Below are 16,978 nucleotides of genomic sequence, written 5' to 3'. Positions count from 1 at the left end.
AAATTGCATCCATTTTTTTTTCTCAGTCCATCTCATATATTTAAAAGTACAGTATTGATCAAAAAATCCTCTGGGAAATACTTCCCTTCTTGTGTATGTCTTTTCTGTATAGCAAGAAAAACAAAGCAGAGAAAAAGCTCGCAAGGAAAAAACAAATTATAGATCACTTTTTTGAGCTACTATACCTTGTTAGATTAACTATCGACCTGAAAAAGACAAAGTACTTATGTCTGTTTTCACCAAGTGATGAAAAAAGACAAAACAGCACATATTTCTAAACTTTACAATGACTGCAGTTGTAAAGCTTTTACTTACATCAAGAACTTTTGTAATAAACAGCAATATATCAATGAGGAAAGAATTGTAATTGAAACTAATGGTCAGATTTTTTGGACTCAGAAATCTTTTACACTCTTCACAATTACTGACAACCCAAAGAGCTTTTGTTTATGTAGGTTATTTCTATCCACTTTAATTACCATATTAGAAATTAAAGCAAAATTCAAATATATATTTAATAATTTATTAAAAATAATTGTAGTAAGCCCATTACATATAGCCATAAATACCATATTATTTGTAAAGTGTTATTTAAAAATTGAAAAGGCTCACTGTTGAACACTGCATTTTAAAAAATATCTGACTGAATAAAAAGCGTAGAATTCCTATATCTGCTTCTGCATTGAACTGTTGTGATATCATCATAACACCACATGTCATGTATACTGTCAAGAGCTACACTCTACATTTGAATGAAAGAGAAAAATGCAAATGATATCTTAGCATTATTATGAAAATAGTTTGAATTTACAGACCCCCCTGAAAAGATCAACCACTCTACTAGAAAATCAGGTTGTTCTTTCAGGAAGCTCATGAATTCATAGAATTCAACCTCATATAAAACTGAAATATACTAGTAGAATATCTCACAGTGTAGATTTGAGGAAAACATGAGGACAGTAAGTACATTTGGTTATATGCCATTTCACCATTTTCCCTCCAATGATGTTTCAAAGAGATAATGTCAATCACAAAAATAAGGACAATTAAACATTTCTTGAACTCATAGTAAGAGTTCAAGTCACTTGGCTACATGTTTTCCTTTCTCCATCTTATTTACTTCTTACAATTACAACAGAGAAGTTATATAGTAAGTAACTTCCCCATGATATAACAGAAAGTTCTATAACTATGGTTTACCTCTGAGCTATCTGAATCCAGAATGGGATTTATCTCTGTTAACAGTCTCTCATACCAAAAATGTTTTTAAAACTGTTAGAACATGGAAATATGTTATAATGACATAGTTATACTGAACATACACAGGCATGTTGCAGGAAGGGGAACCCCTTCCAGGGCCCCAAACTGGGCTCTTGATTAACACTCGGAAATGAATTGTCCGAGGAGACGCATGTGCTGACAAAGCAAGAGATTTTATTGGGAAGGGCACCTGGTGGAGAGCAGTAGGGTAAGGGGAACAGCTCTGCCACGGCTCACAGTCTTGGTTTTATGGTGATGGGATTAGTTTCCGGGTTGTCTTTAGCCAGTCATTCTGACTCAGAGTCCTTCCTGGTGGAGCACGCCTTGTTCAGCCAAGATGGATGCCAGAGAGGATTCTGGGAGGTGGTCGGACACGTGGTGTCTCCTTTAGACCTTTCCCGAACTCTTCCGGTTGGTGGTGGCTTATTAGCTCCGTGTTCCTTAGCAGGAGCTTCTGTTGTAAAACAACTCATGTAAATAGTTATTATGGTGCCTGCCCAGGGTGGGTGGTTTCAATCAGTGTGCTTCCCCTAACAGGTACATTATTGCTTCTTAAGCAAATAAAGCTAATGAATGCCCCTAATGTAAAAATCAGCATGTGTCTTCAGTTACCAAGATCCCCAGCATCAGGTAATTTGTATTCTTCTGTGCAGCATATTCAAAATAAATTATAATATTATAGTAGCAAATTTAGAATGATACATCTTTATCATATATTCAGATTATGAACTCTTCTCTTAAAATCTAAAGGATAATTGATGAATAAGATATGTCTAGCAAGAAAATGAATGGCAAAATAAACCTTGTTTAGGTGGGGAAGAGAGGAATTCATTAATAGCTCTGAAGATTAAGTTTTATTTCCTAGCAGAGTGACTGATACCTAGTTCATTTATATTATCATTTTAACATATTTGTACATAATATTTTGTTGCCAATACTATTTCATAAGCACTAAGGAGTTATATTCCCACCAAAAACAGTAAAATGCACCTTGCTTAAAGTTATCTGTATTCCTCAATAACTTGTAACTTGGAAAGTAGTTTATACTCTGTAAAAATCCTGACGTGTAACTCATATTTTAAAAAGTAAGAAAATGCACTTTCAGTGTTGAAAGCGATTTGGATGGATTAAGCAGGTTTTCAGAGGAAAATAACTCCCAGAAACTTAATCTGTGCAAAAGTACAGGGGAATCTCACTGATTGCACTATGCACAGAATATAGTAAAAATATATACATGTATATATATAAATTATTGAATATATTCAACTGAATATTGAATATTGAATATACATATTCAATATATATATAATATTGAAAACATCCATAGGAGAAAGGAGAGAGAATACTTCAAGAAACTTTGCAAACAGTCTGGACTTGGAGTAGTTGTCAAATTCAAACACATTCAAATCGCTGACTGTGGAGCAGAACTGTGCAGCAGCTGAAGGAGGGTAGCGTCACGTTCATTAAAAAATGTTATGTGCTTTGTAATCATCATCAAACAAAGTAACTGACACAAGTGAAAATCAGACACCACATCACAGCTTGCTTGTGCTCATAAGTTTCAACCCCCAGTCATGTTAATTTGCAAGTCACTAATAGGTAGCGCACATCAACCATCTATTCATGTTTATACAAAAGCTTATTGATACAAATTAATTTTTGCATAAAAACTGAGTTTTGTATACCTTTGGGTATAGAATTGATGTTTCTGTATGCAGAGCTGTAATTATGAATAACAGCTGACAAGTCTTAAATTTTATTTCATGAAAAACAACTTGAATTTAGTCCTTGCCATTTCTGCTACTATTCAGGAACATCTCATTGTGATGTTGTGCATTCTGGAATTAAAATGCACAATTAACTGATAAAAATAACATGTATTAAAATATAAGATTGGTAAAATATTTCTAAAACAATATGATTTGTCAAAATAATATTAAAATGGATATGCATTATTAGTTAGAAATAATTGCATTATTTACAAACACCAATAAAGTTATAATTCTGATCAAATACATTTTCCTCATAATCATAGGAATAGATGGACACAGATCAAATAGGCAGAACTGGTGACATTTTAAATTAGCTAGAAACATATTTAATAAAAGAAAATACAGCTTAAGTTAAATAATTTTATTTTTTTGCAAATCAAATACTTGGGATCCTCAGGCTTGATTTCATAGACTTTGCAAGTATTGTCAATTGAAATAAAAATTAAAAATGTTTTCAGATGTTAAACATTTTAAGCAATTGGGTTTTCAAACTACAAAGATTTCAATATAATTGCTTAACTGTTAAAGGGCATATGCTCTCACTGGATTATGTGTGGTAGAATTAAACTGAATAAATATGGTTTGCAAACTGGTATACCTGGATGAGTTAATCAGGAAAGGATCAGGAAAGGAAAGACTACATGCCCTTAGTCTGGACAAGTTGGAACAAGACAGAAGCAGAGGAAACAAAGAGAGGAGCTGTGCAATCAGAGGTGACAAGTCCCCAGGTGCAGACCTCCATTAATTCTCATGAGCATTTCAGGTGTCTAATCTGTAGCATCCTGAACCCATGAGGAGTGGGTTTATAATGTAAGTAAGATGGATTTCTAAGATGTCACAAACCCAAACCTGCAGTGTGAAAAAAATTAATAGTATGATTTAAATGAGATTTTTGCAAGACCTTATATTAATTCAAGTTTTAAAGTGGAGAAACTAACCCCCAAATTTATCATTATGAAAAGTAACATGTAAGACATCTAGTGGGATTACATTTACAAATGTTATTTTTGGAAAATATTCGATACATATTCTCCAAAATCTAGAGGAATTGGTCTTTCTGTTTCTAGAACAATAAGAATTTGTTTCTAAATTCCTGCAAAGAAGGACAGTTTATTTTCCCTAGGGAACTCGAATAAGAAATAGGATAAACATGATTCTTCAGAAAGTACTTTTAATCTTAAATCAACACTTAAATTAAGTGGGAAGGTAGCAGACATAATCTGTGTATCAAAGGGTTCATAATTTATATTTATAATTAGTTTAAAATATCTGAAACATTTATTGACTTACAAAGAAAACGCTGATGTGCACATTAGGGAGAAGAAGTGGAATTTCTGCATATCACAGATTTACTTGGACGTTTGGTGAAGGTCTCACATGGTTTGCTTTATTAACATTACACAACTTCACAAACTGATCTCCCACCAGCAATATGACAGGCACTGAGTTTTCGTCATAAAGGTTTCTGATAATTTTATTTTGAACTTTTGAATGTGTTTTTATTCCTAAGGTCTGGGAATTGGGAACATGTTCTATGTTTTTTATGAAGATGGAATCAAAGTGATACAACCCATAGAATGTGAATTTCAGAGGCACATTAAGCCGAGTGAAAAGCTCCTTGGATTTCAGGCAAGTATTTAAAAAATTTCTTTATAGCTTTATGCAGCAATTTTACATAGAATTGTATTTTGGAAACACAATGAAATCTATACATATGTGAGACATTTTGGGGGGACCATATTAAAGCTATGATATTATCTGTTACTCTCTTCAAGTTTTATATTTGAAGAGGAAAATAATATATCGTATATTCTTAATTACTTGTTTCTAATTAAAATAAAAGCACTAGAATTGAATACCAAAAATGAACATGACAGAACTCTACTGACTCTTTAATTTACAATGTCTCTCATTTTGGTGGGCAATGATTACACAGTAAAAGAAAATAAACTGTAAATAATCTGATGAAATTTGGCATATATTAGCTGCTTTATAAATGTGAATTCCCTTTTGTTTTTCATCTTATTTTTTCATGAGCTCACAATGGAATGAATGACTTAGATTTAGATGGAAAAACATCAATTCCCTTATTTATTGATATCTATCTGTACCTTACCTTTCACAGAAAAAATTGTTTTGTGTAAAATTTTGATACAGCATTCAGAAACTAAAAGAATATCTGACTAAATGGGTATTGATTTTACATATTAGGGAGTATACTTTTGTGCCAGGTAATAATAAATTATGTTTCTACTGCTATGATTATATATTCTGTTGCTATTGTTTAGTTGCTAAGTCAAATCCAACTATTTTGCTACCCCATGTAGCTCACCAGGCTCCTCTGTCCATGGGATTTTCCAGGCAAGAATACTGGAGTGGGTTGCCATTTCCTTCTCCAGGGGATCTTTCTGACCCAGGGATCAAGCCTGGAACTCCTGGTTGGCAGGCAGATTCTTTACCACTGGAGGCCCACAGCTATATATATATATATATATATACACACACATACATATATATATCCACATAAATATATGTTTGTACATCAAAATATGTAATACTGAAGGTACCTGAGTTACCTATGTGTTCCCACACAAGTGCAGTCATCCAAAAATAAAATATTGGTGGACCTCAGAATACTACCCTGTCTTGATACTTATTTTAAGATTGGCATGGTCTCAAGATGTGAGCAAAAATATATATTAATGCCTTGGTTTAGATCATTTATTTTCAACTCCTGTTTCCAGTCTACTAGTAGCCAGTGTTGCCATGTGTTAATTTATGGAAACAATGGTTTACACCTTAAAGCCATATCCTAGGATGAAAAGAAAAAATATTTTGAGAGTGAGATAAGTTAGTTCAGCCTGTCTTCAGACACTATAGGACAAAATGACCTAATGTGTCCTATTTTGAAAAGGAAATAATTTAACTCAATACTTGTATGAATATTTAAAACAAATAAACTTTTTTATTTAAAACTATTTCATTTATAGGTTAAATTAATAAACAGAATCACCATTTTTGTTAATCAATACTTTAACAAGTATTAAAACATTTGAAATTGTACATGCACTTTAGTTTTATAATCACGTCAAATCAGTACTGACTAAATGTATTTTGAATAAGTTGTGCATGTATGTAAATAAATAAACACATATAAAAATACTGATATTTGTTTCTGACAAAGCAATTCACTCAATTTTATAGCAGATTTATATTTTTATAAAAACATTATGTAAGAAGAACCTACTGTATAGCACAGGGAGCTCAATTCACTGTAATGATCTAAATGGGAAAAGAATCTAAAACAGAGTGTATGCATGTGTGTGTGTGTGTACATATATGTATATATTTTCATATATACAACAGTACAGCAGAAACAAACATAGCATTATAAATCAACTATACTCCAATAAAAGCTATTTTAAAAAATAGTATGAATGATAAATCTGGCCTAACAGACAGATATCAGAAATGTGGCATCCAAATTATAATATAAATCCAAACAGAATCATTTTACAAAGGAGTTTTCTCTTAGATTCCTACAGAATTAGTAGTTGTAGCTAACTATTTGGAACCTAAAGCTGAAAAAAGCAAAAATTGTTTTGTTAGTTTGTGACATATCTGGACAATAGGGATGTAAAGTTTATTTAACTGAATGTTGCTTTTTTAAGCCTTTCTGGATACTTAGATTTCCTCCTAAAACAACTGAAGCAGAAAGCATATAGAATTATGTATCTCTCTCTCTGTATGTATATAAGTGTGTGTATGAAATAGTGAAAATGAAATGCTAATTGCTCTGTCATGTCCTACTCTTTGCATTCCCATGGACTATAGCCCACCAGGCTCCTCTGTCTGTGGAATTTGTCAGGCAAGAATACTGCAGTGGGTTGCCATTTCCTTCTCCAGGGTATCTTCCCAACTCAGGGATCAAACCTAGGTCACCCGCATTGCAGGTAGATTCTTTACCTTCTTAGGCACCTATAAATAACACACATACACACACACACACACACACACACACACACACACAATGTATATTTTTCTATAAGAAAGATAAAAATTGAAGAGGTGATGAAAACCAGACGCCAGTGATGACAGCCTTAACTCACATCTTCAGCCTGAGAATCCACATCCACTGTATACATCACCAACGACAAATCAGGGATAATTGATTATATGAGCTAATTGATGGCTTCAGAATTTTCAAATCATAGTCCCTGGAAACCTTACAGTCATTGTACATGTGGGATTAATGCTGGAAATGCCTATGTGTTTAAATTGATGACATTCCTGAAATTTGAATAATGAAATTAAAATACAAATAGATTTTTAACTGACCAATATATTTAGTAAAGCACTAAAAATAATATGGAGAATGGAGAATTGGGTAAAATTATATCTTATTTATAATTGTCAAATACAGAATATAGAGGTTTTTGCTTATATAAAAAAAAAGAAATTTCTTATGAAATTATTATAATCAATATATGTGAAATAAAGGCTAGAGTAGATAAACTTTTATTTCACATTGCTTTATTTTGTTGTTTCTTAATGTGCAGCTGCTAAGTCACTTCAGTCGTGTTTGACTCTGTGTGATGCCATAGACAGCAGCCCACCAGGCTCCTCTGTCCCTGGGATTCTCCAGGCAAGAATACTGGAGTGGGTTGCTATTTCCTTCTCCTTAATGTGAGATAAGCTTAAATAATTGGAACATGTATACAGACACATTTTCATGATACACAAGCATACAGAAGTAGAAAAAAGAAAAATTGATGGTGTTATGCTCTGAGAATAAATGCTAAATTAAATAATTGCTTCTTATGTGAATCTATTTTGTTTCCTGCTTAAATACAAGAAGATGTTAATTTCAGAGCATGAAAGCTATCTGGTGCCACTTTCCACTAGATTTACATGTCTAACTATAAACTAATTTCATGAGAAAATTGCTGGGTCTTATGCCAAAGGAATAGTTTTCTCCAGAGAAAAACAGAACCAGTAGAATTAATATTTATAGCTAGATCTGGATTTATATCTCTCCATCACTAACTTTGGCCCCATATTCTACTTTTAAGCAACTGGCTCTCGTAATGGTTGGTGGAGTGCTATGTGTGTCAAATTTGTAGGGCCAACCAGGCAGCAGGGAATTCAAATATGAGTTGGTATTCATCATGGAATCCAAAAACCATAGACTAAGTCAGCAGACTGTGGATACAAGTCAATGTTGGAGTCTTGAGTCTGACATCTGTAGCCAGACTAGAAACTCAAGCATATTTCTATGTGGAAGCCCTAAGGCAGGATTTCTTCTTCTGTGGGAAACCTCAATCTTAAATCTGAAGGCGATCAACTGATTGGATGAGTCCCACCCACATCATAGGGGGACTGATCTATCTTAGGTCTATATTAGAGCCAGCTAATTTTAAATGTTAATCACATCCATAACGCTTTCACAGAGACACCATACTAGTTTTTTTTTTTTATTTTGTTATAAGTATTTATTTAGTTGCTTAATATCCACCAGCACCTTTAGTATGTAGAATTTTTTTTTTCATTTATTTTTATTAGTTGGAGGCTAATTACTTCACAACATTGCAGTGGGTTTTGTCATACATTGACATGAATCAGCCATAGAGTTACACGTATTCCCCATCCCGATCCCCCCTCCCCTCTCCCTCTCCACCTGACTCCTCTGGGTCCTCCCAGTGCACCAGGCCCGAGCACTTGTCTCATGCATCCCACCTGGGCTGGTGATCTGTTTCATCATAGATAATATACATGCTGTTCTCGTGAAACATCCCACCCTCACCTTCTCCCACAGAGTTCAAAAATCTGTTCTGTACTTCTGTGTCTCTTTTTCTGTTTTGCATATAGGGTTATCATACCATCTTTCTAAATTCCATATATATGTGTTAGTATACAGTAAAGGTCTTTATCTTTCTGGCTTACTTCACTCTGTATAATGGGCTCCAGTTTCATCCATCTCATTAGAACTGATTCAAATGAATTCTTTTTAATGGCTGAGTAATATTCCATGGTGTATATGTATCAGACTAGTTTTTTATTATTTATTCAAATATAGTTGATCTATAATATTATATCAGTTCTGTTGGACAGCAAAGTGATTCACTTATATTCTTTTTCATATTCTTTTCCATTATGGTCTATCACAGGATACTGATATAGTTCCCTGTGTCATACAGTAAGACTCTGTTGTTTCCCCATTCTCTATCAGATTAGCTGTTGGCCTAAAAACTGGGCAACATAGCCTAGCCATAGACTAGCTGACAGAGAATACAATCCACCACATCTTACTATCTCCATTAGTCAAGGCTTTGACAAGGAAGTGAAATTTTTACTTCCAATGTACTTGGGAATACAAGTACTTTAATAGCTGCCTTATACATTGCAGGTAATCAAATAACACTTATGAAGTGCATTTATTGAAAACTCCATTGTGTACAGCCTTAGACTCTTCATTCTTTATGCATTGTCTGAGTTTACAGTTGTACGCATCTAATTCTCTCCTCAACCTACTGCTACTGCTAAGTCACTTCAGTCGTGTCCGACTCTGTGCGACCCCATCCCTGGGATTCTCCAGGCAAGAACACTGGAGTGGGTTGCCATTTCCTTCTCCAATGCAGGAAAGTGAAAAGTGAAAGTGAAGTTGCTCATTCATGTCTGAGTCTTCACGACCCCATGGACTGCAGCCTACCAGGCTCCTCCATCCATGGGATTTTCCAGGCAAGAGTACTGGAGTGGGGTGCCTTTGCCTTTTCCGCCTCAACCTGCTATTTCTCCTTAGTTTACAATTCACACAAAGCAGCATTCCTATTTTAATGTGTTTGTGAAAAATGTTTCATAAAATTAATGTTCATTGAATTGTTTCAGGGTAAACATAATCGGTGGCATGAGCTATAAAGAACCTACCTGCCAATGGAGGAGATGTAAGAGATGTGGGTTCAACCTCTGGGTCAGGAAGATTCCCTGGAGGAGAGCATGCAAATCACTCCAGTTTTCTTTACTGGAGAATCCCACAGACAGAGGAGCCAGGCAGGATAATGGGCTCACAAAGAGTCTGGGCATGAATAAAGTAACTTAGCACACACACATGCAATCATCTCATGGGTCTATTAATTCAGAATCACACAGTCAAATTATACTGTGCAGATACTCAGTCCAAGACAGGTTAGACTGCTAATATAGAAAAAAATCTAGTTCTTCTGGATTTTAGGAGATTAATTTATTGAGTGTGAGTAGAGAAAATGAGACTTTTGTAATCATTTATCCCACACACGCACAAAAGATTAAACATAGATAATATATATTTCAAAGTCACTGTTGATATTAAGAGAAAAACAGTGCAATCTTCAATATAACTCATTGGCCAGTAACATTTAGATTAAAACTGAAATATTTAGAGTATAGAATTTTTGATGAAATCTCTTAGAAGATGCTGTTTCCTTGCTCTAAATAAAAATTCAATTTTGGTGCAATGTCAGATTGCATCAGATTTCAGCTTTTGACAGTGATTGGTTGAAGATTCATAGAATATTCTTTTATTTATACTTTCATCTCTCTTTTTTCCTTTTATTCTTTTTTTGGTGATGTACCTAACTAGCTAGGATTCTGGCTATATTTATCCTAGTTGTATATGTAGTTTCATCTTGTCACCAGCAATAAGTGTGAACTTCAAGCAAATAGAATTCTATCCCAGACTTGTAACTTCAGAACTCAAACTGAAATGGGTTTGGAAAAATGTTTCAATTACAGGCTCAGGGGAGACAAGCTTTTCCGAGGTTACCAACTTTTTAACTCTTCTGGTTTTCAAGTATTGTGTCAACATATCTACATGTCTACAACTCTTAATCTTCAATACTTTTTTTTTTTTTTACTTCCGTTCACTCAGTGGCTGTTCTCTATATATACCATGGTGTTATTTATTCTTTTCTGATTAAATAGACTAGAAGAGCTTGAAAGAAAATCACATATATCTTATCATGCGTGTATGTGTGTGTGTGTGTGTGTGTGTGTGAGTTGCTTAATCGTGTTCAGCTCTTTGCGGCCCCGTGAACTGTAGCCTGCCAGGCTTGTCTGGTTTCCAGGCAAGAAGACTGGAGTGGGTAGCCATTTCCTTCTCCAGGGGATCTTTCCAACCCAGCGTTGAAACCTGGGTCTTCTGTATTGCAGGCAAATTCTTTATCATCTGAGCCTCCAGGGAAGCCTCTGGTAGCTCAGGCCCTCATCATGCATGGGTCTTATATTTTGGAATGTGAAGATTCTAGTCCTTGTTTTGATGCAACTATAAGTCTAGGGGAACATATTTTCTGCAGAAAGTCTGGTGTAAAATGTCTATTATCTAGACTTTGAATTTCCACATAAGAAAATTTCCTTGTCTTTATAAATAATATTATTAGCACCCTATTAAAATGGAGCTTGTACATAGGGACAGTTTGTCCATAGTGTGCAGAATTCTTAGGAATCAAGAAATAGAAAATGAGATTAGAAATGGGAAAACACACCCCTCTTTGCTATGTCCATACTTCTCTCTCTACTGGTGTTCCCCTTTCCAAGAGCAGCTCAGACTTTAGGGCATTTCTCAATTCCCTTCCCAGCATCTCCTTCTGTTTCTAATCCAATTATTACCTCTTCAAATTCTATCCACAAAAACAATTGTTAAAACATCAACCCCTTTATACAATGCAGACAATTCATTTCCCCATGAAGCCATTGAGCAAACTTTTGAATTCAATACCACTTGTATATTTCAGAAAGGTAATCGAAATGTTTCCCCACTTATTCTGTTCTCAGTGGGCTTCTATTCAAACATGGCTTAATTTACAAAGAGTAATAAAATGATAAAAATTTAAGCTTTCATCCCTTTGTGATTATAAGAGTATCCTGCAAAGGCTTCCTAAAAAGAGTAATGTAAACAACCTCTAACTATTTCTTAGAAGATTAGGCTGTAGATTTTAAAAGAACTAAATTTATGAAATTGGTCTTTGAAGCCCTGGATTTAAAGAGGCCTTCTACTGTTTCATTAAAAATCACACTCACGAAATTCTCACATTGTGCTTCTAATGCACTTGAAGTATGCAAGCCTAACATTAGGGGACAGTCGTGGGAGGCATGTAAATTGTGCAACAGTATTTCAATGGAGTTCTATAGCATATTAATTGGGTCAAGTAACTTTATCTAAAATAACATATTAAGTCTTTGAGAGATTATTAATAAGAGCCAGCCAAGTTATTTGGATGTGATCAGAATCATGTATGTGCCTCAGATAATGTATTGCCATCACATTTTTTATATGAAGTATGAGGATTCACTGTATACACCTAAGAGCACATTTTTTGTACTTGAGAAAGAAATGTGCTTATAGGAATTTGGGTTTTTCCATAGAAACTTCTTGAGGCTAAAATTGAAGATCTCAGTATAAAATTCATTCATACAAATGTCTTTAAACATGAAACATTTTAACTTGAGAATTACAAAATTACATAAATCAGTCTATGGCTCTTCAATTACTGTTTCTGGTCTAAGATTTAGCTTTATTCACACAAAAAAGTACCAGTTGACTTATTCAAAGTAACAGATTGGCACAGTAAAGAAATAATAATACAAAATGTTTAGAGTAAAAAGTAGTAGATAGCAACATATCTTTATCTTGTACACATTTATAATGGAAGGAGTAACTTCCAAAATTGACAGAGCAATGAAATGAATTAGAGCAGGTCCATATGGCAGACTACAGTGCAAACAATAAAAATGATAATTTCACAGAAAATGTAATGACATGAAATAATTATGATATTAAAATAAGTGAAAAAGTGGAGTAGTAATTGTTTATAGGTATGGTTTTAAGATTATAAAATGAGTTTGTATATGTATACATGTAAAACACTAGAAGAAGAAACTAAGAGTTTGCATGCCACAAATAAGACCCAGCACAACCAAATAGATAAATATCTTTCAAAAATATTAGAAGAAAAAAAAAAGTAGTAGTTTTTTACTCTGTGCATCCCCAGTCTGTCTTCATGTAATTAATTATATTTAATCACTTTAACTAATGCTCTCAGAAATATTTCTTGAATCATCAGTATTAGATATTTTCTTGTGATGCTTCTCTCTGAAGGATAATATTGCTTACAAAATCCCTAACTTTCATCTTTACTTAATGCATTGAAAATGACATATTTTTTGTCATGTTTTGAGGATTAGATTTATGATCTTCATGATTTATTCTAATTTTAGTCCTTATTTTTTCTTGACATTTCTTAAACTTGATATTTAACTTTAATTTCTTGTTTGATTTTCCACTGCTAACATTTTATATTTCAACAGTAGTTGTCAAAATATTAACTTAACACTGAAAGCTTGTCATTTCATTAATATCCTTTTCATATTTAGATGGGTCATTAGTCTCAATTTGAATAATTAGAAGGAAGGAAAACAATATAGTAAATTAATGTCTCTATTTTATTAAATGATTAAATCAAATATTTTTAACATATTGCTGAAAGTATACAATGATGATTCAATATTTCTCCATATAATTTATCATATAATGATTTTATATTTTCTAAATTTCTTAAAATATGTAACTTTCAGTGTACAGATATAGTGAACATAATTGTGCAAAAATTATTTTATGTCCTACAGTTTATTTTTTAATGTGACATTTATTTTTAAAGGTTTACAACATTTGATTTTAAAATGGATATAATTTTATATTTTTACATTAATTAGTACAAACATAGCAAAATGTTTTATATGTGTATAAATTATTTGGCCAGTATCCACTCACTTCATACTTATGAGAAATAGAATATAAGTTTTTTGCAATAATAGTCATTAACTAGTTAATAACATGAATCCTGCTAAATGACTTTTAAAGAATGTTGACCAGAAAAGTAAGGTGCAATGATACTCAGTATAGGTGTTTCTATGTGTAGCAAATTAATGTGTGAATTATAATACATTTCAGAAGTACATATGTGTATAATTATCCTCTAACCAGCCTTATAATTTTTGAGGATAAATCAACCATACTTCAGAATAATATTTTTAAGTCAATGACTTTTTGAAAAATATGATTAAGCCTGCCTTCCACATAAAGCGCCCTCTGCCAGTTAATATGGGGAGACAGTGAACTCCATCAAGATGACCCTGTGCTATTTGCGTTATGAGATTATTTTCCTCCAATAAAAATTCCTAAATGATGTTACACTGTACTGAACAAATGTAGAGAACACAACAATCATAAAATTACCTCAATTTACACTTCAACATTTTTTAAATGGTTGCTAGACCGAGTAAGCTATTCAGAGGGAGAGATGACATAGATATTCTTAGAAAAGTAATCAGTAAAACATGTCTTGCTCATCAACTAATGTCCCCCAAAAGAGAAATCTTTAAATTAACATTTAAAAAAAAAAAACAAAACTCGTGCATTTAAAGAAAGGGAAGGGAACTCATTTCTGGTATACAATCTCGTTCAAATTGCTTGACTTTTTCCATTAAAAGTTTAGCTTTGTTTCCTTTTTATCCTATGGATTTATACCAATGATAACTAATTTAATTTAATCCATTTAATAAAAGAACTAGAAAGCATCAAGGAATAGAATCTATATGAAAGTCCCTTAAATGGCTAAAGATAGTTTGTGAACGTGGCTTATGATCTCCCAAAGTAAACTTCAAGCTTTTTGCCTCAATCCCGTTTTGTAGAAGTCATTCCTTCAACTGCCTGATAATATATTTCACAGGTATTATTTATTTAAAAATCTACATTTGCTTTAGTAATATAATAAGAACACAGAGAAATGAAATCTATAAAAATAAAATTGCTTGAATTTATAATACATTTTGGGCTTCCCAGGTGACTCAGTGATAAAAATCCCCTTTCCAATGCAGGAGACACAGGAGATGTAACTTTGATCCCTGAGCCAGGAAGATCCTCTGAAGGAGGAAATGACAACCTATTCCAGTCTTCTTTCCTGGACAATCCCATGAACAGAAGAGCTTGGCAGGCTACAGTCCATGGGGTCCCAAAGAGTCAAACATGACTAAGAACATATGCACAAAATACGTTTTAAATGAATCTATTTGGATTAATTTATCTTGATGCTCCAAATGAAATGTCAAGGTAAATTAATCCAAACGGAGTCTTCTTATGGTCCTTCTAATCTTTACTATTAATCCATAGTTGGAAATGACCATTTAAACAAATATTCTCTATTGTTACTCTAAAAATTAGAATCCAGAACAAAGAAGTAACTTTCATCTTTCTATATTTTGTATTTTTTGTGTGAACTCAAGTTCATGTGTCATCAGGTGACAAAAAGAATTTTTAAATGATGTATATTCACCCTATCTAACCAATTGTGCTTTGTTAAATAAAGTTAGGAAAGAGCACATTTGCTCTTTCATGACCTTTGTACAAATCACCTTTGTAAAAATCAGATCTTCATCACTTTGGACAATGAAATGAAACACAACTAATTTTTTAATTCCAACTATCAACACTACATTTAATTGAGTTGATCCGTCATGAACCTTGTGCATTCATATAATTTACATGTCCTGATATCCCCCATATTTGTCTAATTCCTTTAGTTCAAAGGACATTTTATTTAACTCTATTGGTTCTTGCATCTAAAGGGAAACCTATGGCCTTGACATTTAATTTGATTTCCCCATTATTCAAATTGATGCCTTTCCAAATAGATATTAAGTCCCTGCCACTGGATTCTCAGTGTTCACTGAAACTTGGATCAACCAAAGCCAGGAGAACCAACAAACAAATTATTTAACCTTGCATTCACAAAATGTCCAAGGTTCTTTTGTCTCTTATGTTCTGTGGACATTTGAAATTTAATACTCTACAAATTTATTTCTTTTTGAATTGGTTATTCACCTCACTCCTCTGAAGATGGCCATCATTAAAAATTTGACAAATAACAAACACTGCTGAGGATATGGAGGAAAGGGAACCTTCTTACACTGTTGGTGTGAATGTAAATTGCTACAGTCACTGTGGAAATCAGTACAGAGGTTACTCATAAAACTAAAAAGGGAACTACCATATGGCCCATCAATTCCACTGCTGGTATATATGCAGAGAACATAAAAACACTGATTTGAAAAGATTCATGCACCCTTATATTCATTGTAGTATTATTTGCAGTAGTCAAGATATGGAAGCAACCCAAATGCCCATCAACAGATGGATGGTTAAAGATGTGATTTACACACACACACACACACACACACACACACACAGTAGAATATAAGTCATGGAAAAGAATGAGATTCTGGGAATTCCCTGGTGATCCAGTGGTTAGGACTCTGAGCTTTCACTGCCAAGAGTGCAGGTTCAGTCTTTGATTGGGGAACTAAAATCTTGCAAGTTGCATGGGACGGCCTAAACAAAACAAAAAAGAAATTCTGCCATTGGCAACAACATGGGTGGACCTAATATAATACTACTAAAACTTCTAAAAACTAATAAAATATTTTCTGCTTAAGCAGAGTAGAAGTATTTCAAATAGCTTTGCTTTTTTTTTCTTTTATTAGAACAATGGACAAATTCTAATTAACCCTCTCAATTTCTAGATAAGGAGATTGAGAAAAGATAATTAGCTCAATATCATAGAACTGCAAAATGATAAAGGGAAAATTTTTCTTCTTAATATGTATGCAACTAATATTTAAAGCACCTACCTGAAATTTTAAATATACACAACTTCCCTCCAAACCATTTTGGAAACTGAAAAAAAAAATTATGAAAAATTCATAGACTGTTATAATTTTCATGAAATGTAGCCCATGGTGAATTTTCTATTTGAAAATAACAGGTAACATTTATTGCTCATTTGACCTTTTTAAATATAACCTCATTTAACCCTCATATTAGTCCTATGTGATTGATAATATTATACAGGTGACATAAA

The 16,978-nt window shown here is 33.2% G+C and overlaps 1 protein-coding gene across 3 annotated transcripts in view; it reads left to right on the top strand.

Moving 5' to 3' along the window:
• Window positions 1-16,978, top strand: part of FSTL5 (follistatin like 5) — an 825,152-nt gene that overhangs the window by 700,302 nt on the left and 107,872 nt on the right. For all 3 annotated transcript variants that reach the window (XM_065904790.1, XM_065904789.1, XM_065904788.1), the window contains one exon: window positions 4,543-4,661. In XM_065904790.1, the coding sequence (XP_065760862.1) occupies window positions 4,543-4,661 (119 nt within the window). The remainder of the gene's footprint in view (window positions 1-4,542; window positions 4,662-16,978) is intronic.

Source organism: Muntiacus reevesi, chromosome 13, assembly GCF_963930625.1.
Source record: "Muntiacus reevesi chromosome 13, mMunRee1.1, whole genome shotgun sequence".
Classification (NCBI taxonomy): domain Eukaryota; kingdom Metazoa; phylum Chordata; class Mammalia; order Artiodactyla; family Cervidae; genus Muntiacus; species Muntiacus reevesi.
This window is presented reverse-complemented; position numbering and strand designations above follow the sequence as displayed.